Below are 27,648 nucleotides of genomic sequence, written 5' to 3'. Positions count from 1 at the left end.
GGAAGAGTTGGGCGGATGGTGCTGCCAAAGAAATGTGCAGAGGTAAAATACTGTTTGCTTATGCAAGTATGGAATCTCTTTTCTTATTTATATGGTTGGTTCATGTGGAAAGAATTTAGAATTTGGCTATCTGGTGCTTATAGCAAATACTTCACTGCTTTTGTATCATGAAAATAGTAATCATAGCATCTGGAAATTTTACAGTCGTCTCATATCAAATATAAGATGCCAAATGAACAAAGCATTGCTGTATAACAGGCTTTCTTACCCCAAATTTCCAACCCCGAGGGTGTGCCTCTCAAAATACTGGACCCAATGGGTAAAGAATGGATATTTCATTTTCGCTTTTGGGCCACCAACAAGAGCAGAATTTATGTTCTAGAGGGAGTAGGTCCATGCATACAGAGCCTGCAGTTGCAGACTGGTGATACAGGTATATCGTTCGTAATATTGTAATTTGGTTTACCATGTAGCTAATGCTTAAATATGTTTTATGTAGTAGAATTTACTGTTCACAATTCCATCGGTTTAATGAGGAAGCAATTCTTTTTCCTCTCTGAATTACTATTTTAGTTGATTACTTTTGTCAAGCATATTACACTTATTCTGAGTTAATAATTCTTTTTTCTAGAGCTTATGCTTGGGAACTGATTTCCATTTTTTTTTTAGTCATATTCAATCGATTAGATCCAGAAAGGAAGTTAATGTTGGGATTCAGAAAGGCTTCCGTTGCTCAATCATCTGATCAGGTTACTTTCTAAATTAACTAGATAGCTTTTGGTAGTAAGTACTTTTGGTTCACTATTGTTACAATCTTAATTTACTAGTCAAGTAACGGCTAGTTTTAAGAAGCTTTCCTAAATGTCAGCTGCACTTTAGAATATAGACAACGCACAATTGCAAATGCATTGTTTACTTCTCTAGAAATTTTCAGTCTGTGTGAAGAGATTCAGTAGGTTGGAGAAAATTCTCAAGTATGCAGTTCGAAAACGGTTCTTTTATCACTTTTTTCTGTCTCATGACTTGGATTAGTTTTCAAAGTTCTGGGAAGTCATGTTTATTCCGCCATGTAAATTGGTTACAAGATATGCTCTTTGTGGACAGATAAAATGGATAAGGAATGAGTAAGTGTGCTTCTACATGGATCTATGTTAGAAGTAGACTTTGTGCTGTTGCGAATGGGCTTTTCTTTAGATTCTAGCAGAATATCTTAGCTGGAGAAACTCATAACTGATGCAAATACTAGAAATCCTGGGTATCTTGTTATTCATCAAATGTGTCTTTGCAGGAAACTGACTCAACGAATAGCAATCGTGACACTTGCACAAACAGAGATGTAAGTAATTAAAATCCTATCTGACACCTTTTCATGACAAGTTAGCTTTTGTAACAAAACATAGTAGTGTTATATCTCTTCTCCATTTCCATTAGCAGGCTGAACCAGCTGATATGCATTCACTGTCTAAAGTTAAGAAGTCCGCCTATATAACTAAAGAAACCCCAGGGGTAGAAATTTCCTCCAGTAAGAAGAAAAGCAGCATGATGATTACAAGAGGTAAACGTCGAAAAGTTGAAAAGGGAGACCACATCGAGCTGAAGCTAACGTGGGAAGAAGTTCAAGGATTCCTCCTGCCTCCTCCCAACTTCACTCCATCTAAAGTTATGATAGAGGATTCTGAGTTCGAGGAGTATGAGGTACATCCATATGTTCTTGATTTACTTATTTGCATATGAGGTCTATGCCGCTTAAGGATATTACTTCTCTTTCAGTTTCCTTATGGTTTGGCTGTAGTTTCTATTGTTTCTTCTGGAAGACAAGAATATTTCATGATATAGCAACCTGTTGACTGTTGTTCATATATTCACCAGATAAGGTTTAGAAATTGTTCATCTCAAGCTTATAAAAAACATGATTGGCTTAGACTGCTCTTACCTGCACAGTTGATTAGTCTTCTACCATAATCAACCATGTTTTTCTTTTTCTTTTTGTTTTGTTTTCAAATCCTGTTTTACTTGTTTTGGAACATATTAATTCACTGAGTTATATCTTTGTAATATTTCTGGTTTGAAAATAGGATGCTCCAATCATCGGGAAGCCTATTGATGATACAGGGTAAATCACACATCTTTGCTTTATTAGCTTTCCTCTTTACTTTAAGGTTTTTGAAATGGTGAATCGTATCTTAAATGATGTCAGGAGAATCGAATTAGGGTACTGGTTCTATTCATGGTCAGAAAGTGTTGCCAAATGTTGAAAGCTCATTGATTTTCTTCTGAATTTTGTCTAGTTTTAGATCAACATGCACCCCAGATCAAGAACCTGTAGCTGAACAGCAGGATGAGGAAACCATGGAAGATGTTGAAGGACTCTTGATGTCACCTAAAACAACCAAAAAGCACCCCCGACATAGAAATGACTGTACTTGTATCGTTTGCATACAATCCCCAAGTGGGGCAGGTACTAAACACGACCGTTGCTGTTCTTGTGCGGTCTCCGAAGCTGGAAAACGCCGTAGGCGTTCTCTGTTGTTACGGAGGGAAAAGCAGCAGATGGGGAAAGAAGACAATGCACACACGGAGCTCGAGCAACCAAACTCTGATAATGAACTTCGCCAATCTGCTAACAACAGTGAGAACCATGAGGGTCTTGCTTCGCCTTTGAAAGGCCAATTGGATTTGAACTTCAAACCAGAGAAAGACGGAGAATCTCTGCCTGGTTCTAACAAAACTACCAAGAAAAAGACTCTGCATCATGATGACACAGTGAAGTCTAGCTTCAAGTCACCAAGCTCATCAACTGCTCATAGCCAAATTAACAAAGAAGAAGAAGAAGAAATTGCAGAGACCACCACAAGCTCCATATAGATTTTGCAGACTCCTATTGCTGCAAGGTGAATACTGAATAGATTACGAAGGGAGAAACCAGTAAACTTTTGGGAAAGTATATTTTTTTTAACACCACAGGCATTGCGCATTTTGTAGATAAAATGGGCAGTTAATATCCTTACTGATGAAAGCTCATTACTTTTCTGACTCACATCTAATGAAAATGGGCAAAATTTAAATTCCCTTCAGGTTTCCTATAATTGGTATATGTTAAACATACTTCTCAGTTCTCTGTAACTTGCAAATTGACATCAAACAAATTCCTGGTTCTATACCAACCTAGCAACATAAAGCCAAGAGTAAAAATAATGTAAAAGCTTAGTTTTTCATACATTACATTTCGATAACAATTTTCTGGATTGGCATGAACTTCACATAACAAAAGGAAAGGCCTTGCTTTGTCTACATACATTCATCTCCCGAATGTAGCAGATTGTCTTAAAACAAAAATCATTGTCCTAAAGCCATCATTGTAAACTACATCAAGCCAAGTTATACAAAATAAACCGAAACACACATCAATCTCTAGTGGCACATCGGTCAATTCCCAGCGTTAGGCAAAGCAGCCATAAAAGAGTTATAGGATGACTCGAGGTCAAAGTGAAGTTGCCTTGCTTGCTGCTCCGTGAGTTCATCTGAAGCTCCCATCTTAGACAGCCTCAAAAGCCATTCCTTCATCTTTATCTTCCCCTCAAAATCCGGTGGCAAAATACTTAGTTTATTAAGAGAAGCAGAGAGATCAGACAACAGCGGATACACCTGATCAACAGCAACCATGTTGAGTTTCAGAGAATCCATGGAAGTGATGAAGTTCTGTACACACTCAGCAACAACAGAAGCAGAGCTTGACGTAGAAGCCGAAGCAGCAGCTCGATGCTCCACAGTAGCTGGTACACCGGAAGTCACAAGGCGATAAACTGCAGCTGAGCAATCCATTNAATCTCTAGTGGCACATCGGTCAATTCCCAGCGTTAGGCAAAGCAGCCATAAAAGAGTTATAGGATGACTCGAGGTCAAAGTGAAGTTGCCTTGCTTGCTGCTCCGTGAGTTCATCTGAAGCTCCCATCTTAGACAGCCTCAAAAGCCATTCCTTCATCTTTATCTTCCCCTCAAAATCCGGTGGCAAAATACTTAGTTTATTAAGAGAAGCAGAGAGATCAGACAACAGCGGATACACCTGATCAACAGCAACCATGTTGAGTTTCAGAGAATCCATGGAAGTGATGAAGTTCTGTACACACTCAGCAACAACAGAAGCAGAGCTTGACGTAGAAGCCGAAGCAGCAGCTCGATGCTCCACAGTAGCTGGTACACCGGAAGTCACAAGGCGATAAACTGCAGCTGAGCAATCCATTTTGTATGTCTCTGCAAATCTTTCAATATTTGGTACCATGTCTCTGAGCGTTGCAGATAGTGTCTTGAAGTGGACAATGAGTTTCTGGCACTCGGTTTCATACTCAGATGGAGAGATCAGATCACGGATATAAGCCTTCTCAAGCTTCTCAGTAGCTTTGATGATAGCATAAAGCTCAGCGAAATTCTCATACATTTCCCTCTCGCGCTTATCATTCCATAATTTGACCTCCATCTTTCAGAAACTAAGAGCTGTAGACTTGATGAGCTTTCAGAACAGGTATGGAAACTATGGAGAAGAGAATGGGCCACGCGCAAGGAAGAAAAAGCAAAAAAAGCTTCCTTCTGTTATCAAATCACAGTAAGATTAACATCTAACTAACCAAATCAAAAAGGAGAAATGCAGGTAGAAATCATAGGATCATATCCAAATTCAAGAAGTTGAATACTACACCAAACTTCATAGATCTTGTAAATCGCAAAATAGAGAAAATGGTTGAGAAACGAATCATTCAGCCAAAACGCTCAGCAGATTATCTCAAGAACCAGAAGACATTGAAGAAAAGCCAGAGAGCAGATGATATGCAATCAAGATCATAATCACCCAAAGCAAGAAATGGAGAAAACCCAATGTACCCTTACCCTAAATCATTCTAACCCAACACTCAAAATCCCAAATTTTTTCATCTGCTGAAACAAAAGCCACAATTTATATATATATATATAGAGAGAGAGAGAGAGAGAGAGAGTCAGAGAGAGATACTCACAAGGAAGCAAGTTGGAGGATCTGGATGGTCGAGCTACTTCTCCGGATTAGAGGAGAAAGATATGGAGATTGGAGAGAGAGAGAGAGAAAGAGAGATTGCGTGTGCTAACACGGCTCCTTTATGATGAATTGATGACGAAAGCTTCACGCGGTATGAAACTAAACAACACGAGGGCAAGGCAACGAACCTCTGTCACTGGATCAACAAATCAATCACCATCGATTCTCCCGAACAAATCATTTTTTTTTTTTAAATGAAACTTTCGAATTAAAAATCTAAACTTTATTGAAACTTATAACTTAGATTTCGAAAAACTCGATTAAACCCTAAATCCAAAATTAATCTCAAGAATTGTATTAAAAGCATATGTATAAAAAGAGTTGAAATTTACAAAAAGCTGACCTGAGAGGAGTTGACAAATAAAAGGTTTTCACTTTTTCAGAGAGAATCGCTAGAGCAGAGAGCCACCATTAATGGGTATCTCTATCTCTCTGTTTGAGGCTATCGAGACGTATTTGATCTGAGAGACAAGTTACGTTTGTTGTCGAGTCCTTTCGCACGCCTTTTCCCGTATTTTACGTGCGATTTATTTTATTTTTACCTTCTCTTTTATAGTTAGTAGGTATGGAGCACGGGAACTCATTTTAATAAAATATTTATTACAAAAATTATTTAATTAAATTTATTTATTAAATTATTAAAATTTTTAAACTATTTAATAAAAATTTTAAAAACATACAATTTTTTTAAAAAAATTCTTCATATTTTATTTGAAAAATATACTTTAAAAAATAATATTAACTTCACATATAATTAAATAAATAATTATCAATGCTACACACTACACACATCAAATTAAACAAATTTTTATGATTAACTGATTACATTACAGTCGTGTTATTTCGTTCGTTTTTATTCGTAACCTTTCATTCACATCTTTTCAATTTAACCTTTTATCTGTATCTTTTTGTAAATATTTTTTAATTTCTGAAAAATGAGAAAATGCAATCTACAGTCGTGTTTTCTCTTCTTAACCTTGTCATATTTTTGTATATTTTATGAACCATTACAACTTGTTCTTTTGTTGTCAAATATGACATGTAAATGATTATATTTTTAAATTTCTTTTTGTTTTGTTTTGTTTTAAATGATAAAATTATGAGTACATTGTATAAGACACTATAAATTTCTTAAATAATCATATAATAAATTACAAATATTAATTGAGGACAATTCTTAATATGACATAATGCTTTGTTTAAATTCATTTAAATTAATTATTTTTTATATTGTTTAGCATAAGTCAAAGATATTTCTATTTCCAAAATCAATTTTTACTTCATAAAAAATAAATACTAATATTACTATTCAGTCAATCAGTTAGAAAATTACCAATCCTCTCAAATTTGAATATAACTAAACAGAAAATTATCACATATTTTATTTACTTGAATCAAAACTCAGTTATATATTCATATAAAAAGAATATATCTATTTTCATAAAGGCACTATTGTAAATGAATATATAATACAAACAACTATCGTTTTATAGATGAAACAAATTTTTATATAAAACAACCTGTATTCATTAAACATTTTGGCAATTATAATAGATTATATATATATATATAGTTAATCCAATATTGAATGTATTTACTACTTATTTTTCTCCGCCTAAGATGCTGGTTAATTATCCCGAATCACACATAAATAAATAATATAATAAATATTAGAGGGAAACAATAATAGTTAAAACTTATAACAATAATATTTAGGTGTATGATGTAGCATCACAATGTGTGCGTCTAAGGAAGATGGTTGGCCCAGGACGATCGGGTTCATTGCTCTCACATGCTCATCCTTTTTTTTGGTAGTCAGAATCCAAAACCTTTTCAAACTTTTAAATATTTCATATTCAGTATCTTTTGTTGGTAAGATTTCAATTTGATTGTATTATGACTAGAACTAAATATACAAATTTCTTTAACCTATATAAAGTTGTAGATAAGTCTTTGTCATCAAGATAGTTTATTGGACAATCATCTCAACCGTCAATTTTTCTGTTGATCACCGGTTTTCCATCTCCCAATAAACTGAATATTCTCAACAGTAGAAAATATGATAGAACGAATTTTAATATTTTATTTTTATTTTTACTCATAATCAGATATTTTAAAAAAAATAGAAATATAGAAATCCATATTGTTTTCTATAATACAATTAGTTTTCTAATAAAAAAGCATGGAGTAGACAAAATATATACTTGTGACAAAAAAAACCAAACATATAAGAGCCAATATGCTTTCATTTATTGAAAAACCAACGTGAACCACATTTTTTAACAGCTAAAAACAAAAATTTCGGTTTGGATTCATACATCATCACCCTCGATGAATAGATGGTTAAAGAGAGTATCTTAAAATTACTTAAACGAAAACAAAAAAATATTTAAATATATTTTAATATTGTAGACACAACCATGAATATCAAATTTACCAAAAAAATTGCAACGTTTCATTAGATAAATCAAAAGTTTTAATGGTTCATTAAATAAACAAAATTTGCCGTGGTGTAATTAAAAGACACAACTCTATATTCAACAGACGCAACTTTTTAGAGAGATGCAACTGTAAAAAATTTCTGTCAAAAATATATAAAAAAATTTGAATACAATGATGAGAAGTCACTTATATATAAATTTATAAAGATGTGAACATTTGAATAGACACAACTGTTTATAATAGACACATTTAACGGACGCAACTTTTTAGAGAGATGCAACCGTTAAAATTTTCTGTAAAAAAAATATATATATATATTTTACGAAAAGGTACGACGAAAAATCGCAACTGTTGTTGACATTTATTCAGATTGTTATTATTATATAGACTAGAGACTGACTATAATTAAATATTACAACGAATAACAAAATATATCAAACTGCAATAATTTTTTTACAGTGATGAAACATCATTTCTAACAAATTCTCTTTTAACTAATACAAATATAAAAACAATTGAATACAATGATGATAAATTATTTATATATAGATTTCTAAAGATGTGAACATTTAATAGACACAACTATTTGTAAAAGACACAACTCTATTCAAGAGACGCAACTTTTGAGAGAGACGCAACTGTAAAAAATTTCTGTCAAAAATATAAAATTCTCTTTTAACTAATACAAATATAAAGAAAATTTGAATACAATGACGATAAGTTATTTATATATAGATTTCTAAAGATGTGAACATTTGAATAGACACAACTGTTTTTAAAAGATACAACTCTATATTCAACAGACGCAACTTTTTAGAGAGATGCAACTGTAAAAAATTTCTGTCAAAAATATATAAAAAAATTTGAATACAATGATAAGAAGTCACTTATATATAAATTTATAAAGATGTGAATATTTGAATATATACAACTGTTTGTAATAGATACAGTTAACAGACGCAACTTTTTAGAGAGATGCAACCGTTAAAATTTTCTGTCAAAAAATATATATACTCCCTCCATATTATAAAAGTTGATGTTCTAGGATTTTTTTTTGTATCACAAAGGATGGTTTTCTTAGTGTATTTAATGTATTTTTATTATTGAAATCAAATAAATAATTAATGTTTTTACTTTTATAATAAACAATTAAAAATAGACATGTAGTTGAATGACAAGTGTAAGAAAAATATGAGTAAATGAATATTAAAAAAATATAAAACAAAAGTAATTAATAATAATATATCATTTATTATTTTTTCTTAATCTTGGTGAAAATCTTAAAAAATCATCTCTTATGATTAAAAGGGAGTATATATTTTACGAAAAGGTACAATGAAAAATCACAAATTGTTGTTGATATTTATTCAGATTATTATTATTATATAGATTTTTCCCACAACCTTAATAAAATAAGGGACTCCAAACAAAAAAATGGAGATAAGTCTTCTAGTGCTTTTGACATTAGAGCATCATTACTCCACAGCGTAGAGTATCAGTTCTGTGGGAAGCATTTGGAGCAACCCATTAAGAACGATACGTGTCCTTTGGTGATAGGTTAACGCGAAAATATTAAAGTGTTTTTTTTTTTTCTCATTTTTTTCTTTCATTCATCGCGACTCTCTCTCTCTTCTCTCTCATTGCAAACGGCGAAAGGAAAGGCGATTGATGCCGTGATCGAAAAATCGAATCTATTCACCTCGATTCCCATGAAGTTTCCGGCTAAAATTGGAGGTTTGTTGGCCACCCGGCTAAAATTGGCTTTACGATCTTCTCTCCGAGTCCGAACTCCACCGACGACAGCGAATTTAACGGCAAAAGAAGAAACCGAAACAAGGAAGAACAATACCATATATTTCGTTGCAACTGTCCGGACTCGAACAGTAAGTTTCTTTGATCTTTTAAGCATCTGTTAGAATTGGATCATAATTACAAGAATTATGGATGATGATTTAGTTTTTTTGTTTGTGGTGAAAAGATGGAATCAAAGCTCATGCTTAGGAAATGTAGAAGCAGAGGAGTTACTTCAAACGACGTTATAAAAGATTGCTTCCATACTTTATGAAAGCTGTAGATGGTAAGTCTTTGGTTTTATTTATGTGCATCAAAAGAGGAATTGAAATTGAAATTGAGATTGATATGCTAATTTGGCAGTTGTCTCTACAGATGGAACGTCATCAAGCCGGTGCTCAAAACCTTTAAGACAGAATCATCCAAATATTAGTTTGTCCTGTAACAGAGAAGCCGGAGAAACTGGTGAAGATGTAGAGGAGGAAGTTAGTGAATTGATGCTCATGGAGATGATTGTGGCAAAGGCGTTGTATCAATTTTGGTAAGCTTCAAATCCTTTCTTTGAAGCTTTTTGTTATTTTCGTTTAGTTCTTGCTCTCTGCAAATAGGTTAGTTTGTGTACGACTGCTTCATGGGTGCTAGTAGTGAGTTTTCAAGCTGCTAGTTAGTGATTTTTGTTATTGTCGTTTAATAAGACTTTGTAGTTAGGGATTCTTAGCTATGTATATTAATTTCTCTTGATATGTCTGGTCACTGCTAGATAAACGAATGACTTTGAAACTTCTCTGTTTTTCAAGGAATGAACCAGTATAAGCCTATATTTTTGGGAACCGCCGATCCAAATACGGAGCTCAGCAAGCTAACTCGGGCATAACACTCAAAAGTGTATTCGTGCTGGTGGAAAGCATAACGATTTGGACGATGTCGGCAAAAATACTTACCATCACACGTTCTTCGAAATGCTTGGTAACTGGTCATTTGGAGATTATTTCAAGAACGAAGCTATCGGATGGGCTTGGGAGCTCTTAAATAAGGTAATTAGAACCACTACCATCTTATTTTGCAATACCTTATGGATCAAAGAGTATATTTTTTCTTCCTACACATTCAGAAAAAGGGACATTTGTCATTGTTTACTTGATTTAAGAAAATGTGCATGATATTTAGTGAACTATTATCTCCCTCCCTTCGACAGTATGTCACAATTTTGTAAAGTGATTCTTCTGTTTTCATTAGTCTGTACATCTCATGGAGATATCCTGCCACAGTATTTCATAATTTTGTTTAGTTATATTCTCTCTCTGTTGGTTTGTATATTTTCACTAAGAGATGCTGACACAGACCTCCCTGTTTTCATGCCTCAGGTCTATGGGCTACCGACTGATCGAATTTACGCTACCTATTTTGGCGGTGATGAGAAAGCTGGCCTTCAACCTGATAATGAGGCTAGAGATATATGGTTGAAGTTTCTTCCACCTGGACGTGTACTACCCTTATATAGATAGAGTATATACATTCATTTCACACTCTTATATATAGATAGAGTATATACTTAGATTGATTATTTTAAAAATTAAACTTTGATAATTAATAAACACAAATTAAAAAAATATATATATTATTTAAATGATTGAACAATCTTTTTTGGGTTCTCTAGTGGAGGGGTGATTTTGCTTAAATTCTCTTAGGATTGCTTTAATTAATTTAGTATTAAGTATATAATTAATTAATATGAGAGTAACTTAGGAGGATTTGCTCCACTAATGATGGTCTTACTTTTCATATCATCTAAATGTCAACATTATTGTTTCTTTTGACAACCAAAAGTTGTAAAGCAAAAAGCTTTGATTCTTTTTCATCAACATAACATACAAAGATCACCAAAAGGATTGGCTATTTTAAAATGGCTGATAAAAACCAGTCGCTTTCCACGATCATTCGGTCTTTTTATCGAGTTTCTTCTTGGTCTCGCCGCTGTAAGGACCAGCGTGATAAGCATGCTTCTGAACCACGGCGAATACAACCATCTCTAGACATACCAACACGTTCTGAATAGCTTCCTGGATTTGTTCCACCTCCAACCAGAAATGGTGAGATTTGATGATTCCCATTGCCACCAAAATGTCTAATGCTATTCCCTGCAGTTTCATTATCCAAATGAATCTAATAAGTATTTGTCTCCATGACTTAAAGAGATTTGAATTCAAAGATGAGTTTACTGATTATGCAAACATTACCTGCCAAAAGACAAAGAAGACGATTCCTTTGATGCAGAGGAATTTTGCGAGTGGGTTATGAGGAGCAAGCTCCTTAGCAAACACATGGTAGAAAATCACGAGAGAATACAGCGCCAGAGAAACCGAGAAATTGACAATGATAGTGAATGTCCAGCTCAACCAAGAAGGGTAAAACCCAATGAGTTGCAAAGCTATCATCAAAGTGGAGCACAAGGGTCGGATGACCACAAATTGCCATGTCCAGTATTTCAAAAGTCTAAGAGTGCGGTGATCCAAACGGACTACATGAGGCTGTCATAACAATAGAGACAAAGGCTTTAAATTTAAGGGTAATGAGGCAAATAGATATTAGTTCAAATCATGCGAAGATAGATACAAACCTGGAAAAGAGTCATTGGGAAAGAATGGTGAATCTCTCTTCCTTTGATTCCATCAGGCACAATGTTTTTGCTCATAGATATGTTTAGATAGCTATACATCAGTGCCAAGAATTTGGCGATGACCTGCAAAATCGAGACTTTGGTAAGTGTTGTCTCTATATTATGTTGAATATTATTAACACAAGCAATAAGACTAAATTACTCACAAGCGCTTCGTAGCATTCTTTGATGGATTCTAGAAAGAGGAAAAAAGTTTCACTTTCTTTGACTTCTAACAAACCAATAAAGGAGACAACAGCGTAGATAGGAGCCATGAGAACAATGATGAGAATAGCCTTTTGTTCCTTTGGGTTCTTCCAGTGAAAGAGATGCTGAGATACAAGCTGTATCGTAAAATGAATTGTGAGCAAGACGGAAAACGCCGAGCAATAAAAAGTGATCTGTGGAGGTTTCAGATTCATTATGTCCATCATTTTTTCCCCCTGCAACCCAACCCTGCATCAAAATTTTCACACAAACCTCTTTAGCACCAAGAACTCTAATCAACCGTAACATCTGAATCGTCACAAACGTGTCAGCATTATATTCAGACAATTCTCTCCTGATCTCAAATCTAACATCAAGTTATTTGTACAATTTGAAAAAACGATACTTTCATGAGATATAGAAATCTAAATACGAATTAGAACACGAGGAGCAACGAGATATCGCTGTATCAAACAAAACAGTATCTAGCCGATTGAAAAGCTCGAAACTTTAGATTGATTGAGACAAAAGTCAAAATTCTAGAATGGAAGAAACCCTAAACCCAATTTAAAAGGACGATTTTTTTATTACCCCGATAGAATGGTTCAAAGCTAAAGAAACAATAGGATCTCGATTAATATCTGAACATAAGAGAGAGAGAGAGAGAGAGAGAGAGAGAGAGAGAGAGAGATGAACTAACCAGAGAAGTGCTACTAGAGGAGAAACGAAGATGAGAGAGTGAGAGTCTGGAGAATAATAGTATAATCAGATCTCTGTGTAGATCATGTAGAAATGAGGGAGCACGAGACCGCCATTAATGGAGTCACTCACAAACGTGGGTCCTAAATAATGAGATTATGTAATTTGGGAGTTTATATAAATGGCGACGCGTTTACCACGTGAGTCGCTACGATTTGCATAGAGAAGTCGGCATTGGTCTTTTTACTCACTGATTCGCTCACACGGTTTTGTTGGATTTTTGTTTGGACAAGGAAAAACCCAAAAGTATTGGAAACTTTAAGAACTACCCATGTCGGTATGGTATGAAACTATGAATGATAATGATACAAAAGTTATGGGTAGTTATGGATTTGGTTTCAAAGATTCATGAAATTGATGTATATGATTGAGATGGTAGTTACTAGTTATTGAGTTTTCTTCTTTGTTTACGTCATATTGCTGAGCCTGAGACTTGGTTCTCTCTACAAACTGTAGTAATTGGTGGTTAAATCCCAATTGTGATGGTTCAATCCCAATTGTGGCGGTTAACCTAACCAAAAGTTAATTTTAATTTGGATGGAACAAACCCAATAAAACCGTTAAAGTTTGGGGCTTTTTTTGGTCAACACTTTTCATCTGTTTGCTCAAAGTGAAGAGGAAGAGGAAAGTTTGAATACGGAAGCTAGAGAAAAGAATGAAGGCGATCGTGATCTCGGAGCCAGGCAAGCCGGAGGTTCTGCAACTCCGAGATGTGGCAGACCCAGAAGTCAAGGACGATGAGGTTCTTATCAGAGTTGTCGCCACTGCTTTGAATCGTGCCGATACTCTCCAAAGACTTGGCCTTTATAATCCACCACCTGGTTCAAGCCCTTACCTTGGTCTTGAGTGTTCTGGAACCATTGAATCTGTTGGAAAGAACGTCTCTCGTTGGAAGGTTGGAGACCAGGTAGAAAGCTCGATTCCTATGTCATTTTCGTTTCTGGGAATTGGGGAAAAATCTTGTTTAGGGCTTATAGATATTCAATTTTTGGTTTTAGGGTCTGGTGTTTGTAAGTTCCGTTGATTCCTCGAGCTTGGATTAAGACTTGTGTGAATATGCTGTTTAGTGCTCAGTGCTTACACTAGTGTTCTTACTGATTTAGGATTAAGAACATTTGAATTAGAACTAATTTGGTTTCAGTTTAGTTGCAATTCGTTTTCATGTTCGTTGCTATTGAGGCTTGTTACAGTTTTGTGTTTGATTTGGCTTTTTAGTTTCACTTTAGGCTTATTAGGCCACCAAACTACTTTTAATGTATAAAGTTGATGTCTTGGGTTAAACTTCTGACTGACTCTCTTTGTCTCAGGTGTGTGCTCTTCTTTCTGGAGGAGGTTATGCAGAGAAAGTTTCTGTACCTGCTGGACAAATCTTCCCAATTCCCGCTGGTATCTCGCTGAAGGATGCAGCGGCTTTCCCTGAAGTGGCATGCACTGTCTGGTCAACTGTCTTCATGATGGGGCGCCTCTCCCCTGGTGAATCATTCTTGGTATTTCACATCTCCTCTTACTATGTATAAGACCGTTTCTATGGTTTGTTAGTAGCCAGTCCTTGTACAGGCAATACTAGAGGCTTCATCTATTACTCACCTTCTTCTCTCTTGGCGTTTCTGTTCACAACTTGTCTATCTCCTTGCTAATGTTGAAAGTTGTTGAAATTTCAGGTTCATGGAGGTTCTAGTGGGATTGGGACATTTGCAATTCAAATAGCGAAACATCTAGGAGTGAGAGTATTTGTCACAGCAGGTTTGGTCTAAGCTTTAATTTATCCATAACCTCCATGTTTTTTTTTTTGGTTGTAGTTGACAATGTTCCAATGTAAACTTACAGGGAATGAGGAAAAGCTAGCTGCTTGCAAAGAACTCGGGGCTGATGTTTGTATAAATTACAAAACTGAGGACTTTGTCGCAAAGGTAAAAGCGGAAACTGATGGGAAAGGTGTGGATGTTATCTTGGACTGCATCGGGGCACCATATTTGCAGAAAAACCTCGACAGCTTAAACTTTGATGGAAGGTTATGTATTATTGGTTTAATGGGAGGAGCCAATGCTGAAATAAAACTAAGTAGTCTGCTTCCAAAGCGTCTCACTGTCTTAGGTACTTAACACACACAATCAGAGTCAATCATATACATCTCAAAATCAAAACTGAGACCGACTGATAATCTTGATCTGTTTCGTTCCTACAGGAGCTGCATTAAGACCAAGAAGTGCTGAAAACAAAGCCGTTGTTGTAGCAGAAGTCGAGAAGAATGTATGGCCAGCGATAGAAGCGGGGAAGGTAAAACCAGTGATCCACAAGTATTTGCCATTGTCACAAGCAGCAGAAGCTCATAGCCTTATGGAGAGTAGTAGCCATATTGGTAAGATTCTGCTTGAGACTTAATCCCCTCTGCAAAGGAAGAAATGCTCAGAGACAAGAATCATGGTGTATAATCAAATAAATATACAAGAGTTTTGTGTATCTCTTCTGGTTTGATCAAAAAGACTATGTGAGTCTATGTTCCATAGATCTTATCAGATAATAAGCTCTTGTATACCAAATAATTATAGTCGACTAAATCAAATGATGTGTATTTTTAACAAGAACCATTATGAACAATTTCAGTTTCCAATGACAAAATCAACAAAGGACCTAATCCTATGAAATATATATATATTTTTTTTTTTGGGATTTATAATGAAAAAAATTGTTGGATATTTTCAAGTGAGGCAAAGACTAACAAGATCACGGCTTTGTGAAGAAGGGTACCTCTATGACAGTTACTTTGACTTCTAGTTTTAGGCTTCTAGCATTGTTCTTCTGATCAACCCGAAATTGAAAAGTTCTGCAAAATCGAAACTTTTGATTCGATTGACGTGGTAACAAAAAAAAATCGAAACTTTGTAATTGTTTCAGAATGAGTTTGTCGCTGCGACAGTGGTTTGCTACAGTACTCGTGCTTACACAGCTCATCCACGGAGCTTTTTGTTGGGGCAAAGAAGGTCATTACGCCGTTTGCAAAATCGCCGAGGTAAAAATCAGATTCTGAGCTTAAACCCTAGAGTTAGTGAAATCATCGTGATTTATAAATATGAGAACTTTATTACCAAATTGAAGATCAATTTAGCTCTAAACTGTTCTAGGAGATTACTGTAATGGTGGAATCTGGCTAAAGACTGTACCTTTGATTGGGATTGAATCTTTTGTGATATCTGTGATAATGATATATTTTCAATCCTCAGAGCTACTTTGAGGAAGAAACTGCAGCTGCAGTGAAGAAACTTCTGCCTGGATATGCTGAAGGTGATCTAGCATCTGTTTGCTCATGGCCTGATGAGATTAAACACCATTGGCAATGGAGATGGACTAGCCCTTTGCACTATGTTGACACACCTGATTACAGATGCAACTACGAGTATTGTCGTCGGTTTATTCTTTCATCCTCCAACTTCTTACCTTTTTTGAACTGTTTTCATATCCGAAGTCCAATCTATATGTTGTGTCTTTGTGAAGGGGATTGCCACGATACTCATAAGCATCAAGACCGGTGTGTGACAGCAGCGATTTTCAATTACACTATGCAACTTATGTCGGCTTCTGAAAACTCGCATACTGTCTTCAACTGTGAGTGAGATTATTATAGTGAATCTGATTCTAAAGCTTCATTTTTGAGTTATATGGAGCAGAGAGCCATGATTTGTCTTTGTCTGCAGACAACTTGACTGAGGCTCTCATGTTCTTATCACATTATATTGGAGACGTTCACCAGGTCAATCCGAAAATCCCTTTGCCATTTTAATGAGTCTTATCACAACAAGTTCTGTATCTTATCTCTATGTAAGTTTCACAGCCTTTGCATGTTGGTTTTCTGGGAGATGAAGGTGGAAACACGATTACAGTCCGCTGGTATCGTCGCAAAACAAATTTACACCATGTAAGTGGTTGTTATCGATCACATTGGTGCTCAACAATTTACACTTTTGGAAAAGACTAAACTGTGTTCTTATGATCTTTATATGATCCAGCATCTTACAAAACAATTTGTTTCAATTATGAAGGTCTGGGATAACATGATAATTGAGTCTGCTCTTAAAACATACTACAATAAAAGTCTTACACTCTTTATTCAAGCACTTCAGACCAATCTTACGGTACTATCTATCTTTCTTCTTTTTTTGGGGGAGCTCTAGTGCCAGTATGTTATATAACCAATCAACTCACATTGATTTTTTGCTTTAACTGCTGGTTGAATATAGCACGGCTGGTCAAATGATGTTCCATCGTGGGAGTCATGTCAACTTAACAAAACGGCCTGTCCAAATCCGTAAGCATATAGATATATGTCATTTCCTTTCAAAAATCAAGATAAGCATATCATTATCTTTGCAGTGATATTAGAAGCAGAAAAATGGAAAAAGAATTTGCATTAAGAGATCTAGCAAGTTGTTGAATAGTGGAGAAATATAGTTACAGCTGTCTTATTCTTTTCCTAATTACATCATTGTTGATCGATGTGTTCAGGTATGCATCTGAAAGCATAAATCTGGCCTGCAAGTATGCTTACAGGAACGCTACACCCGGGACTACGTTAGGAGGTATACTTATTCCCTGGGCACTGCATTTTCAAAAGTATATAGGCAACATTAGGTTGAACTTTGGACAAACAGTATTTTCTCTGTAACAAGATCTTAGCTTTGTTTACCCACACATGTTCATCTCAGTTATACACTGGTATGTAATGCCCTGATCTTAGAATTTCTCTCATGTCTGTTCTGCAGATGACTATTTCCTCTCTCGTTTACCCGTTGTGGAGAAAAGACTTGCACAAGGTGGGATTCGCTTGGCGGCCACTCTTAACCGTATATTTTCTTCAAAACCAAAGGTTGCTGGTTCGTGAAACTGAGAACAAGATCCCCAAGTAACATTTGCAGTTACTCTATTAGCTCCTTAGCTCATGTAAAGTTAGTTAAGTTTATGCAATGCTTTACTTAAACCAAAACTGTCCGATGTGTATCAGCTTCAGGCACTTGAAACTGGAAAAGGATAGATCTTGGGAAAGTTATCACAAGCTGGTTTTAATTAACATGTGTATGATAATCATTGACTAGTATTAAACTATTCATCTCCTAAATCCATCATTATTACTTCTTTATTAGACTATATGTATGATTAACTGCTTATTTTATTTAAATGTTGTTACTTAAATCACACAAACAACCAAATAAACATGTGAAAATCACTATGAAGTTGAAAACTGGCCGTTACTTTTTTTCGGGTGAGACTCGTTTTAAATGACTCAACAACAACAGTAGGTCAAACAAGTGCTATATAACAAACTCTCCTTTACATTTTTTTATTCATACATTTATAAGATACTACTATATCAATGGAAGTATACTGGCGGAAGTAGATAGATAAAATCCACGTCTTTCGAGGTAAGCAAAACTCCTTGACTTCTCCTTCTTATCTTCTTGAATCCGGCTCTCATCTTAAAAAAAAAAAAAACCATCTTTTTTGCTTTCTTTGTTGAAATCTTTTATCAGAATGGGTTTGTCGCTGAGAATGTGGATTGTGAGTATACTAGTACTTACACAGCTAGTTCATGGAGCTCTGTGTTGGGGAGATGATGGTCATTACTCTGTCTGCAAAATAGCTCAGGTGAAAAGATTTGTTTAAAATTCGTTTCTAATTATAAGCTTAGCTCTAAAATTGTCTTAAATGGATCTGAGAGCTTTAATACTTTGAGATTGTTGTAAGAATCTTGAACATCAATTTAATACTCTGTTGTTAAGATTGAGAGGGAAAAAAAAAGGAGAGCTTTTTTTTCTTGAGGCATTATCATTGAGTCTTACGCACTCTTCTTTGGACCTTTAGGGTTATTTTGAGGAAGATACAGTAGTTGCAGTGAAGAAACTTCTGCCTGATTATGCAGATGGTGAGCTAGCAGCTGTTTGCTCATGGCCTGATGAAATCAAAAAGCTACCTCAATGGCGATGGACTAGTGCTTTGCATTTTGCTGACACACCTGATTACAAATGCAACTATGAGTATTCTCGTGAGTTCTTTTTTCTTTCAAATTTTATTCATGTTTCTCTTTTGACATTAGCATAAATGTCTATTTCTTTTTGTATTTTTGTGAAAGGGGACTGCCCTAAAGACTGGTGTGTTACAGGAGCAATCTTCAATTACACAAACCAACTAATGTCTGCCTCTGTAAACTCTCAGAGTATAGTCCACTGTGAGTTAGCTTATGTGAATCTGTATACCATTATTTATGTTTCGGTTTTAGTAATTCGTTCTGTGAGTTACACAAGGAGCATAGTTTTGTGAGTTAGTCTTTTGTTTTCGTTTGCAGATAACTTGACAGAGGCTCTCATGTTCTTATCACATTATATGGGAGATATCCATCAGGTTACTCAGTTAGTTAGTCCCTTTTTGCAATTTTCAGACTAATCATATTCTCAACCAAGTGATGTTCTGAGTTTATATACAATGGAGACTAGTCTAATTACACTGAAACTGAGTTTAGTGTATATATGGCTAATTTTGATTGTGGATTTTGGATTTTCCACAGCCTTTACATGAAGGTTTTATTGGAGATCTAGGTGGTAACAAAATAAAAGTCCACTGGTACAACCAGGAAACTAATTTGCACCGTGTAAGTCATGTGGATGGTAAAAACGTTACGTCCTTCCTGATGCTCTTGCAAGGAATTTAACAGGAAGGATATAAAACTTTGGAAGTTGAAAAATCAAGATAATTGTATTCTATAGTTTTTCTACTGATCCAACTTGTGAACCCCTTTAAATTGTGAAGGTGTGGGATGACATGATAATTGAGTCTGCTCTTGTAACATACTACAATTCAAGCCTTCCACGCATGATACATGCCCTTCAAACCAAACTCAAGGTATAGTATTACTTTCTTTAGTCATCTTGATCAAGTTATAACCATATCCAAGTTAGACTCAACTCACTGTGATTGTTTCTTGTAATTGCTGGCTTCATTATATATAGAACGGCTGGTCAAATGATGTTCCTGCGTGGGCATCATGTCAAATTAACCAAGCGACCTGCCCAAATCTGTAAGCATATAATCTTTTTCATTTGCATATGTGTTAGTTGCAAGAATCCGCGGTAAAAGATCTGTAAAAGTTGCTGATTTAGCAGAGAAAGTTGTTTGATTCTGTATGTTCTTTGATGTATTAAGGTATGCTTCTGAAAGCATTGATCTTGCCTGCAAGTATGCTTACAGGAACGCCACCGCAGGGACTACTTTAGGAGGTATATATAACTTACACTCTCTGAGCATTTAAAGACCAGTCACTATGAAACAAGATCTTCTTTAGCTTTTCTAATATGCAACAATGCTTTGGTTAGTTTGATATTCTGATTTCTCTCACGTTTCTCTCTTCAGATTACTATTTCGTCTCTCGGTTACCCGTTGTAGAGAAGAGGCTTGCACAAGGCGGAATCCGCCTGGCGGCGACTCTTAACCGAATCTTTTCTGCAAAACCAAAGCTTTCTAGAGCATGATCATGAACAAAGATCTAAGATCTTTATTAAAACATCCAAGAACACTCTTTTTGTTATAACAAATAATTAATGTGTAATGGTAGTTTACGTTGCCGTTGTTCCTGAGTTAATTATAACTATGATAATTATGAAACTAAAACTGTCAACATAAATTAAACTCTGGAATTAAGGGTGGACTTGAAGAATTAAACTGAACTAAGCCAAACCTATATGTTTAAACCTGAAAAATATGAACTGTAATTAGCATAGAATCTGAGTGATTTTATCATATTTTTAAACCTTAAAAACCAAAACCTTATATGTATAACTCACTCAATAAACGGTAAACCATAACCGACACATCCACATTTACGTAGAGTAAAAGGAATATATGGCGCAAAAGCTATTAGCGTGCATCAAATGCTTGCAAAAGAATTCAGCGAAAAACTTACAAAGTTTGATAACAATTCACGACGATATTGGTACAAAATCATGCTACTCACATATTCGGAGTCTGACATCGAAAAGAAGAGAAGGAAACAGAGCCAAGGTCAACTTGCCGGACACCATAATCAGTTCAGATTCATTGGTAAAATCGGCAAGTCATCCTTGGCTCAACTTCATTCTCTATTCTTCCATGCAAGACCCTCCGATACAACTAGAGACTCTCATCATCATCACTGATATTGTTTTCTCTAGCTACGTTTCTTCTTGTCATGTGATTTTGTATATGTCGAAACCCTTACTAATGGTGCAGGTATTTATAGGCAGGCATACGTTGAAGCAAGTGTGTGGATTGATTTAATTAATATTGAAAGATTTTTACTCAATATTATTATATGCAAACAAATATAATAAAATCATGCATGGTTTTAGACATGTAGTGCATGCAAGCAAAGAAAAAAAGAATTTTGAGAATTTTGACCACAACCGTATATTGAAGAATATAATTTAATATAAAAGATTGGCTGACCTTATATTATATATCAAATTCGAATTCGAATTTTTTTTATGTGAATAAAACTAATATTCGTACCTTCCACTAATCCAAAGGCATCGTACTGCGCGACATCTAAATCCACGTGTCGTATGCTTCTTAGGATTGGAATCATAGTCTTTGTGGGGTTGTCGACCAAAAGAAGCTCACGATCGTCGCAGAAACAATAGAAATTATTCTTCAAAATATTTTATAGTCTTTACTAATTTCGATTTTTTTGCGGATAAAATAGAATATAAATTGAAAAAATTTCAGATTGTCCTTTAAGAGTTGAGAATATATTATTTGGAGAGACTCTATCACATTGTGAAGGGTTCACTAGTACATTACCTTCTTTTGCTATTAGGTTTTCCGTTTTCGATTTGTGTTAGATCGAGCTCTCGACATGTGAATTGAGACATTAAACCAGTTTTCATGCCATGCAGTTTCGATAAACTCACTATCAAATCAATTAATTTGGTCAAAGATTAAGATAATAAGATCATCTTATCTGCAATTGCTTGTAAATCTTGTTTATTTTTTTTTTATTTTTTTTGGCAAGAATACAAACCTAGGTTAATCTCTTTTGCAAATCCTCAAAAATATTCTAAAATTTACTAATGTTCTAAAAAACTTGTGAATGTTTCTTCCAAAAACTTTTGAAATTTTGAGAAAACTTATGAATAATGCTAAGAAAAATTTGGGAAAAATTTTTCTTATGAAAAATTTATGAAAAATTTATGAAATTTTTTTGAAAAGCTTATGAAAAATTTTGAGAAAACTTTCAAAAATTTGGTATATAATTTTAATAATGCTAAGAAAAGAAAACAGGTAGACTAACTAAAGCTATAAAGTTAGGTTTTTATTCTATTTATTGATGGATCACATCACAAAGATTATGAAATGTTGTATCTGATTAGACAAATAGATACCATTTTTCATTTCTTTTTGTCAACTCTCATACACTCATTTACTTCAAATCTGTTTTTTTTTCCGCTAATTCTTCACTCTGTGGTTCACATTTCTTTTAACTAGTAAAATGCGATTTCACATTTCTTTTTGAAAATCCTAAAAAAAAAATCAACCAAAACTACAACACAAGTTATTATCAGTGATAGACAAATCCTTTTAACAAGAGAAGTTTTTTTAAAAAAAATTAAGCATTCTAATTCTAAGTAGTAAACAACTATTTTAGCCACACTACAATTATAAAATAATATTTTCATCATTATTATAGGTATTGTTTGTTCTTCATGATCTACTAAGAAGTAATAAGCCATGGAGTTGGAGGAAAAGATAGATACATACACGCTTAGGAAAGAAGCAAATATTTTTTCTAATTTCAATTTCAAAAAATTTACTATTATTTTTGAGTAGATTTTGGTAAGGAGCCAACCCAACTTACCCAAGTTGCAATTTTCATTAGTAAATGGTATGGCAATTGCTTTGGTATCACAAACACACGTGAAGTGGTTGTGGTATATCAGACTGTTAATTAATTTCGTTCTTGAAAGCTTCCCTTCCATGTGCTAGTCTCCATGGCTTATTACTTCTTACTTGATACTATTGTAAAGGCCTTAAGGACCTTTGCAATGTTATCTCAAAAGCTTTATGTGAATTGATTATACAATTGTCAGTTTATTAGTCTTTGATTTAACTAATCAAATTATTAAAAAAACATTGATTGAAGAAGAATTAGTTTTTTATTACCTGCTGGTGGAAGAGGAGTAAAGGAAAAATCAAAGAAGCTGGAGCAAAGATCAAAGATCAAGCCTTTTCTTTTTTAGGTAAGTCGTTGACTTCACACTTTGCTTTACGACAAACCCACAATGTTCGTTTGGCAATCAAGACTTGAGACTGATCTTTGAGGTTATGTGAGATTGTTAAGAAATTGAAAGCTCTGTGTTTCAGAATGAGATTGTCGTTGAGGTTGTGGCTTGCGAGTGTACTCGTGCTGACACAGCTTGTGAGTGGAGCTCTCTGTTGGGGGAAGGAAGGTCATTACACTGTCTGCAAAATAGCCGAGGTGATGAATTTTCTTGATTGGTTTCTTGAATCTTGATAATAGATGTGAGAGAGATTTGTTCGTATGGTTGTGATGCTTGAGAGTGTTTAATCAATTTAGCTTCAGAGCTGTGGAGCTTATTTGTTAGGATGGAGTAAAAAGGTTATAGCTTTGTGGTTAAAATGATTTCATTTTTTTCAATTTCCAAATCCTGATCAGGGATATTTTGAGGATGATACTATAGCTGCCGTGAAGAAGCTTCTGCCTGAATCTGCTGAAGGAGATCTAGCAGCTTTTTGCTCATGGCCTGATGAGATCAAACATCTCTCTCAATGGAAATGGACTAGTGTTTTGCACTATGTTAACACACCTGAGTATAGATGCAACTATGAATATTGTCGTGAGTTTATCTTTTTTGTCCTTTAAATTCATACATGTTTCTGTTTCCATTGTATAGATTGCTAAGTTTAAATTTTATGTTGTTTTTTTCTTCTGTGAAGGGGACTGCCACGACGCTAATAAGCATAAACACTTGTGTGTGACAGGAGCAATCTTCAATTACACAAACCAATTAATATCTGCTTCTAAAAACTCACAGAGTTTAGTCCACTGTGAGTTAGATTATGTGAATCTGATACCAATATTATGTTTCTGTTTTACTAATTTTGTTCTGTGAGTTTTCATGGATCATACTAGTGTGAGTTTAGTCGTTTGTTTTTCGTTTGCAGACAACTTGACAGAGGCTCTCATGTTCTTATCACATTATATGGGAGATGTTCATCAGGTTAATCCCATTTTGCAAATTCTATCAAATCATAGATTTAGAACCAAATGCTGTCAGAGTAATATGCAGTTTTGGCTACTCTATTTAGTATTTACTCTGGAGTTTTGATTAGTGTATAGTAACAACACAGAGTATGTATGGCTAATTTTTAAGTGGATTTTGATTTTCACAGCCCTTGCATACTGGTTTTCTTGGAGATCTTGGTGGTAACACTATAATAGTCAAATGGTACCATCAGAAAACAAATTTGCACAATGTAAGTGCTTTGTTTATGGTCATATTGCTTGCTAAATAAGTATCTTTCCTGACTCGGAACTGGAATGTTCTTATCTTGAAGGTCTGGGATAACATGATAATTGAGTCTGCTCTAGAAACATACTACAACTCAAGCCTTCCAAGCATGATTCAATCCCTTCAAGCGAAACTCAAGGTACAATCTTGCCCTTCTCTGATCAGCTTCAGCAAGTTATAGTCATATCCAAGATAAACTCAAGTCACATTGAGTGTTTGTTTTTACGGCTGTCTTAATATAATAGAACGGCTGGTCAAATGATGTTCCATCTTGGGAATCATGTCAACTTAACAAAACAGCCTGTCCAAATCAGTAAGCATCTATCTATATTTGACTGCAACAAGAAGGGAGAAATCTGGTTCTGGTTATCATATATACCATTGTTGATTTTGTATGTTGTTTGATGTATTAAGGTATGCTTCTGAAAGCATTGATCTTGCCTGCAAGTACGCATACAGGAACGCTACCCCAGGGACTACGTTAGGAGGTAAATATACATACTCTCTAAGCATATTGAGTTTCAAAGTTTCTATCTACTCTAGAGCAAGATCCTCATATATAGCTTCTTTCTTTCATCATGGACACGACTTGATGATCTTCTGCATTCTCTGCAGATGACTATTTCCATTCTCGTTTACCAGTTGTAGAGAAGAGACTTGCTCAAGGTGGGATTCACGTGGCAGCCACTCTTAACCGCATCTTTTCTGCAAAACCGAAGCTTGCTGGATCATGAAACTAAAGAAAAAGATCCTAGAGAACCCCACTTGGATCATCCAAGTCCAATAACACTTTTTTAAAAGTCTTTCTAAACACTGTACGATTGGTTGAGTGAACCTCCAACAATTATAATCAGGTAACTTTGGTGTTTTGGGAAAAGGTTCCAATAACAAACCACGCACTAATGGGTAATATAACAATATACATTTTTAAAAAAGTGGTAATACATCAGGGTCTTTAAAAAAATTATTTATAATTAGGGGGTTGTCTTGCTATTAAAGAAACCAAAACCTAGTTTCTCTAATCTGATACAGTTCCACAAAATCATCCGTGTGAGCTATGAACGTCCAAGTAGAACTACCGGAGAAGAAGAGGAAGAGGAAAAGGAAGAGGAAGAGGACGAAGAAGACGTCTCCTTCTTCTTCACCACCTCCGTCTTTTTCTTTACTCCCAGATGAAATCCTTGTGAGTTGCTTAGCCAGGGTCTCGAGTTCGTACTACCCAACGCTCTCAATCGTTTCCAAAAGCTTCCGTTCAATTCTCTCTTCCGCCGAGTTCAAAGCAGCTCGATCCCACCTTGGAAACACCGAACAGTGGCTCTACGTCTGTCTATACGATATCAGATTTCACACTCACCAACGGTTTAGACTTTTGCTTAACCCTAATGGAAACCTACCCGACTCCGTGATTAAGAAGAAGAAGACAACTGAACAGTTGCTGGTTCCCGTAACTTTTAACTCTTCTTCTAATCTTCCATCAGTATCAACATCCACCATTGCTGTTGGTTCAGAAATTTATGTAATTGGCGGACCAGTGGACTATGCACCGTCCTCAGCCGTGCGGGTGCTTGATTGTTGCACTCACACTTGGCGCGATGCACCTAGCATGAATATAGTCCGGATGAATGCCTTGGCAAGTTTACACGATGGGAAAATATATGTAACTGGAGGAGGCTGCCTAGGGGTGGAATCATGTGATGAGGTGTTCGACATAAAGGCTCAGACTTGGGAACGTCTCCCTGACCCGTGGGGTAGTGAGTTAAGTTACTGTGACATAAAGTTTGGGTGGAAAAATGTGAAAGGGTTAGACTCACTAAGGTTGGAACGGTAGTACAACTAAATTAGTTAGCTGTGGTGGGAAACTCTTACGTATTTGGCAAGAGTGCGGGAACCGTAGTCCCGATAATAAGAAGATTTGGTGCGCGGAGATCGTCGTGGAAAAGCGTGTTGGAGGTGGGGTTTGGGGAAAATCTGAGCGGGTTGATGTTTTGTATACCGTCCCCAGATTACGTCAGAAGCTCTTGAATTGTCTAGCCGTCTCGGTTTGATTGACTTGTATAATACAAGTTATACCCAAGTTACGATCTATCGTTTGAATTCTACATTAATTTCTAAGTTCTAGACTTCTAGTTCTAAAGGCACAATGGACCCATATTTGGTCAATGTCTTGAGTCATGTTTTCGTCTCTCTTCTTAGGCTACATTTGATCGTTGATCGTGAAACCGGATTCATTGTTTCTGTGTTAACAACATGCTGATGAGTGATGACTGTGTCTTTCTTTTCCGATCACAAAAGATCAAAATCTGTCACACTTGAGTTAAAGTTTAGTTGTGTTTTGAATAAGTTGGAACCATCTTGATCAATAAATCAAACCACAACCGGACTATATATAGGGGCTTCTGTGATATAAAAAAAAAAAAATGTAGAGACCAAATTGGTTAACAAACAAACAATTTGACGAAAAGCTGTGTGGGTTGATGTTTTGTATACCGTTACGTCAGAAGCTCTTGCATGGTATAGCCGTCTCGGTTTGATTGACTTGTATGTAATTAATATAAGCTATATCCAAGTTACGATCTATCGTTTCAATTCTACATCAATTTCTAGACTTCTAGTTCTAAAGGCACAATGGACCCGTATTTGTCTCAAAATAATAGTGTGTCAAATGTCACAATGTGAGAACAAGTAAAAAAAAAAACCTTTTCAATTAGATTTGTTTTCTTTGTTTTTGAACTTCTTGTGAATTTTTGCTTTGACAAAGTTAAAAAAAAAAGTAAAAAAGAAAAAATTGGGAGTTACCTTGGAAATCTTCGCCGGAGCCGAGACGGGAAGGCGTGATGGAAGAGACACAAATGCAGAAGAAGGAAGAAGAACAAAAGCACCGTGAAAAAGAAGAAGATGAAGAGGAAGAGGAAGAAGGACCACCTCCGGGATGGGAAGCTGCAGTTCTTCCTCCTCCAGTCGCTGCCGTAAACCCCAATCACACCACCGCCAAAATTTCCGGTATTTGTCTATTTAGGTTTATCGATTTGCTTCAAAATTTTTGGTACAGTCTGATCAAAGTAGCGGTTTTTAATGGATTTTGTAGGCTTTTAGAGTGAACCCACTTTAGATTCCGCGAATGATTGGGAGATTCTCTGCAAATTTGATAATTTTGTTTTTTTTTTTTTTTTTTTTTTTTT

General features: G+C 35.3%; 10 protein-coding genes and 1 long non-coding RNA gene across 18 annotated transcripts in view; 8 read left to right on the top strand and 3 right to left on the bottom strand.

Moving 5' to 3' along the window:
* Positions 1-3,087, top strand: part of LOC104722899 (B3 domain-containing transcription factor VAL3-like) — a 7,139-nt gene extending 4,052 nt beyond the window's left edge. The window contains exons 6-11 of one of the 4 annotated variants that reach the window (XM_010441155.1): positions 259-433; positions 670-749; positions 1,289-1,336; positions 1,435-1,695; positions 2,076-2,113; positions 2,289-3,087. In XM_010441155.1, coding sequence (XP_010439457.1) covers positions 259-433; positions 670-749; positions 1,289-1,336; positions 1,435-1,695; positions 2,076-2,113; positions 2,289-2,865 — 1,179 coding nt within the window. In that variant the 3' untranslated portion in view covers positions 2,866-3,087. Of the gene's footprint in view, positions 1-258; positions 434-669; positions 750-1,288; positions 1,337-1,431; positions 1,696-2,075; positions 2,114-2,288 lie in introns of all 4 variants that reach the window. The other 3 variants (XM_010441156.2, XM_010441154.1, XM_019233083.1) reach the window with 3 other exon arrangements.
* Positions 3,187-5,581, bottom strand: LOC104722901 (vacuolar protein sorting-associated protein 28 homolog 1). 4 transcript variants are annotated; one of them, XM_019233084.1, is made up of 4 exons: positions 5,409-5,581; positions 5,007-5,201; positions 3,828-4,528; positions 3,187-3,409 (listed from the first exon to the last, which is right to left on the bottom strand). In XM_019233084.1, exon 3 carries the CDS (start codon positions 4,472-4,474, stop codon positions 3,845-3,847), a length of 630 nt encoding a protein of 209 aa, XP_019088629.1. In that variant the 5' UTR covers positions 4,475-4,528; positions 5,007-5,201; positions 5,409-5,581; the 3' UTR covers positions 3,187-3,409; positions 3,828-3,844. The 4 variants fall into 4 exon arrangements, with proteins under 4 accessions (XP_019088629.1, XP_019088630.1, XP_010439460.1 ...); XM_019233085.1 differs by having other exon boundaries at positions 5,007-5,195; XM_010441158.2 differs by having other exon boundaries at positions 3,828-4,584; positions 5,409-5,578.
* Positions 3,193-3,822, bottom strand: LOC104722900 (vacuolar protein sorting-associated protein 28 homolog 1-like). Its single transcript, XM_010441157.2, has one exon. It carries the CDS (start codon positions 3,820-3,822, stop codon positions 3,427-3,429), a length of 396 nt encoding a protein of 131 aa, XP_010439459.1. The 3' UTR covers positions 3,193-3,426.
* Positions 9,105-10,967, top strand: LOC104722898. 2 transcript variants are annotated; one of them, XR_757257.2, is made up of 5 exons: positions 9,105-9,390; positions 9,486-9,584; positions 9,674-9,839; positions 10,096-10,332; positions 10,663-10,967. It is a non-coding gene; the product is annotated as an uncharacterized LOC104722898 (long non-coding RNA). The 2 variants fall into 2 exon arrangements; XR_757258.2 differs by having other exon boundaries at positions 9,662-9,839.
* LOC104722897 (transmembrane protein 184 homolog DDB_G0279555-like) lies at positions 11,055-13,090 on the bottom strand. The gene is made up of 5 exons (XM_010441153.2): positions 12,862-13,090; positions 12,122-12,410; positions 11,916-12,038; positions 11,536-11,826; positions 11,055-11,436 (listed from the first exon to the last, which is right to left on the bottom strand). The coding sequence occupies exons 2-5, from the start codon at positions 12,386-12,388 to the stop codon at positions 11,233-11,235; spliced, it is 885 nt and encodes a 294-aa protein (XP_010439455.1). The 5' UTR covers positions 12,389-12,410; positions 12,862-13,090; the 3' UTR covers positions 11,055-11,232.
* Positions 13,488-15,518, top strand: LOC104722896 (quinone oxidoreductase PIG3). The gene is made up of 5 exons (XM_010441151.2): positions 13,488-13,827; positions 14,228-14,407; positions 14,582-14,663; positions 14,748-15,014; positions 15,106-15,518. The coding sequence occupies exons 1-5, from the start codon at positions 13,576-13,578 to the stop codon at positions 15,300-15,302; spliced, it is 978 nt and encodes a 325-aa protein (XP_010439453.1). The 5' UTR covers positions 13,488-13,575; the 3' UTR covers positions 15,303-15,518.
* Positions 15,610-18,051, top strand: LOC104722895 (endonuclease 4-like). The gene is made up of 9 exons (XM_010441150.2): positions 15,610-15,930; positions 16,142-16,322; positions 16,413-16,523; positions 16,613-16,668; positions 16,750-16,833; positions 16,958-17,050; positions 17,156-17,223; positions 17,421-17,494; positions 17,678-18,051. The coding sequence occupies exons 1-9, from the start codon at positions 15,817-15,819 to the stop codon at positions 17,794-17,796; spliced, it is 900 nt and encodes a 299-aa protein (XP_010439452.1). The 5' UTR covers positions 15,610-15,816; the 3' UTR covers positions 17,797-18,051.
* Positions 18,344-20,531, top strand: LOC104722894 (endonuclease 3). Its single transcript, XM_019232250.1, has 9 exons — positions 18,344-18,557; positions 18,774-18,954; positions 19,042-19,137; positions 19,255-19,310; positions 19,474-19,557; positions 19,716-19,808; positions 19,916-19,983; positions 20,109-20,182; positions 20,316-20,531. The coding sequence occupies exons 1-9, from the start codon at positions 18,444-18,446 to the stop codon at positions 20,432-20,434; spliced, it is 885 nt and encodes a 294-aa protein (XP_019087795.1). The 5' UTR covers positions 18,344-18,443; the 3' UTR covers positions 20,435-20,531.
* Positions 22,863-25,417, top strand: LOC104722893 (endonuclease 5-like). The gene is made up of 10 exons (XM_010441148.2): positions 22,863-23,176; positions 23,301-23,415; positions 23,614-23,794; positions 23,895-24,005; positions 24,123-24,178; positions 24,351-24,434; positions 24,516-24,608; positions 24,715-24,782; positions 24,884-24,957; positions 25,085-25,417. The coding sequence occupies exons 2-10, from the start codon at positions 23,302-23,304 to the stop codon at positions 25,201-25,203; spliced, it is 900 nt and encodes a 299-aa protein (XP_010439450.1). The 5' UTR covers positions 22,863-23,176; position 23,301; the 3' UTR covers positions 25,204-25,417.
* On the top strand, positions 25,500-26,297 carry LOC109127257 (F-box/kelch-repeat protein At4g19865-like). The gene has a single exon (XM_019231825.1). It carries the CDS (start codon positions 25,527-25,529, stop codon positions 26,295-26,297), a length of 771 nt encoding a protein of 256 aa, XP_019087370.1. The 5' UTR covers positions 25,500-25,526.
* The window catches only part of LOC104722892 (protein LOL2), an 8,564-nt gene continuing 7,995 nt past the window's right edge, over positions 27,080-27,648 (top strand). Inside the window, exon 1 of the mRNA XM_010441147.2 lies at positions 27,080-27,469. Within this exon, the coding sequence (XP_010439449.1) occupies positions 27,304-27,469 (166 nt within the window). The 5' untranslated portion in view covers positions 27,080-27,303. The remainder of the gene's footprint in view (positions 27,470-27,648) is intronic.

The sequence above is a fragment of the Camelina sativa genome, chromosome 11 (assembly GCF_000633955.1).
Source record: "Camelina sativa cultivar DH55 chromosome 11, Cs, whole genome shotgun sequence".
Lineage (NCBI taxonomy): Eukaryota > Viridiplantae > Streptophyta > Magnoliopsida > Brassicales > Brassicaceae > Camelina > Camelina sativa.
Note: the sequence above shows the minus strand (reverse complement) of the source record. Positions and strands in the feature narration are given on the sequence as shown.

What these genes read in the sequence shown, in the direction of transcription:
- LOC104722894 (XM_019232250.1), top strand. Translation starts at nt 18,444, where the DNA reads ATGGGTTTGTCGCTGAGAATGTGGATTGTGAGTATACTAGTACTTACA. An exon ending in CTGTCTGCAAAATAGCTCAG is followed by an intron (nt 18,558 to 18,773) that starts GTGAAAAGATTT and finishes TTGGACCTTTAG; the next exon opens with GGTTATTTTGAGGAAGATAC. An exon ending in CCCTTCAAACCAAACTCAAG is followed by an intron (nt 19,809 to 19,915) that starts GTATAGTATTAC and finishes CATTATATATAG; the next exon opens with AACGGCTGGTCAAATGATGT.
- LOC104722901 (XM_019233084.1), bottom strand. Translation starts at nt 4,474, where the DNA reads ATGGAGGTCAAATTATGGAATGATAAGCGCGAGAGGGAAATGTATGAG.
- LOC104722896 (XM_010441151.2), top strand. Translation starts at nt 13,576, where the DNA reads ATGAAGGCGATCGTGATCTCGGAGCCAGGCAAGCCGGAGGTTCTGCAA. An exon ending in GTTGGAAGGTTGGAGACCAG is followed by an intron (nt 13,828 to 14,227) that starts GTAGAAAGCTCG and finishes TCTTTGTCTCAG; the next exon opens with GTGTGTGCTCTTCTTTCTGG. An exon ending in AAAGCGTCTCACTGTCTTAG is followed by an intron (nt 15,015 to 15,105) that starts GTACTTAACACA and finishes TCGTTCCTACAG; the next exon opens with GAGCTGCATTAAGACCAAGA.
- LOC104722895 (XM_010441150.2), top strand. Translation starts at nt 15,817, where the DNA reads ATGAGTTTGTCGCTGCGACAGTGGTTTGCTACAGTACTCGTGCTTACA. An exon ending in GCAAAACAAATTTACACCAT is followed by an intron (nt 16,834 to 16,957) that starts GTAAGTGGTTGT and finishes TCAATTATGAAG; the next exon opens with GTCTGGGATAACATGATAAT. An exon ending in AAAACGGCCTGTCCAAATCC is followed by an intron (nt 17,224 to 17,420) that starts GTAAGCATATAG and finishes CGATGTGTTCAG; the next exon opens with GTATGCATCTGAAAGCATAA.
- LOC104722900 (XM_010441157.2), bottom strand. Translation starts at nt 3,822, where the DNA reads ATGGATTGCTCAGCTGCAGTTTATCGCCTTGTGACTTCCGGTGTACCA.
- LOC109127257 (XM_019231825.1), top strand. Translation starts at nt 25,527, where the DNA reads ATGAACGTCCAAGTAGAACTACCGGAGAAGAAGAGGAAGAGGAAAAGG.
- LOC104722897 (XM_010441153.2), bottom strand. Translation starts at nt 12,388, where the DNA reads ATGATGGACATAATGAATCTGAAACCTCCACAGATCACTTTTTATTGC. An exon ending in AAGAATGCTACGAAGCGCTT is followed by an intron (nt 12,039 to 12,121) that starts GTGAGTAATTTA and finishes TCGATTTTGCAG; the next exon opens with GTCATCGCCAAATTCTTGGC. An exon ending in TCTTCTTTGTCTTTTGGCAG is followed by an intron (nt 11,437 to 11,535) that starts GTAATGTTTGCA and finishes ATGAAACTGCAG; the next exon opens with GGAATAGCATTAGACATTTT.
- LOC104722893 (XM_010441148.2), top strand. Translation starts at nt 23,302, where the DNA reads ATGAGATTGTCGTTGAGGTTGTGGCTTGCGAGTGTACTCGTGCTGACA. An exon ending in CTGTCTGCAAAATAGCCGAG is followed by an intron (nt 23,416 to 23,613) that starts GTGATGAATTTT and finishes AATCCTGATCAG; the next exon opens with GGATATTTTGAGGATGATAC. An exon ending in CTCACAGAGTTTAGTCCACT is followed by an intron (nt 24,006 to 24,122) that starts GTGAGTTAGATT and finishes TTTCGTTTGCAG; the next exon opens with ACAACTTGACAGAGGCTCTC.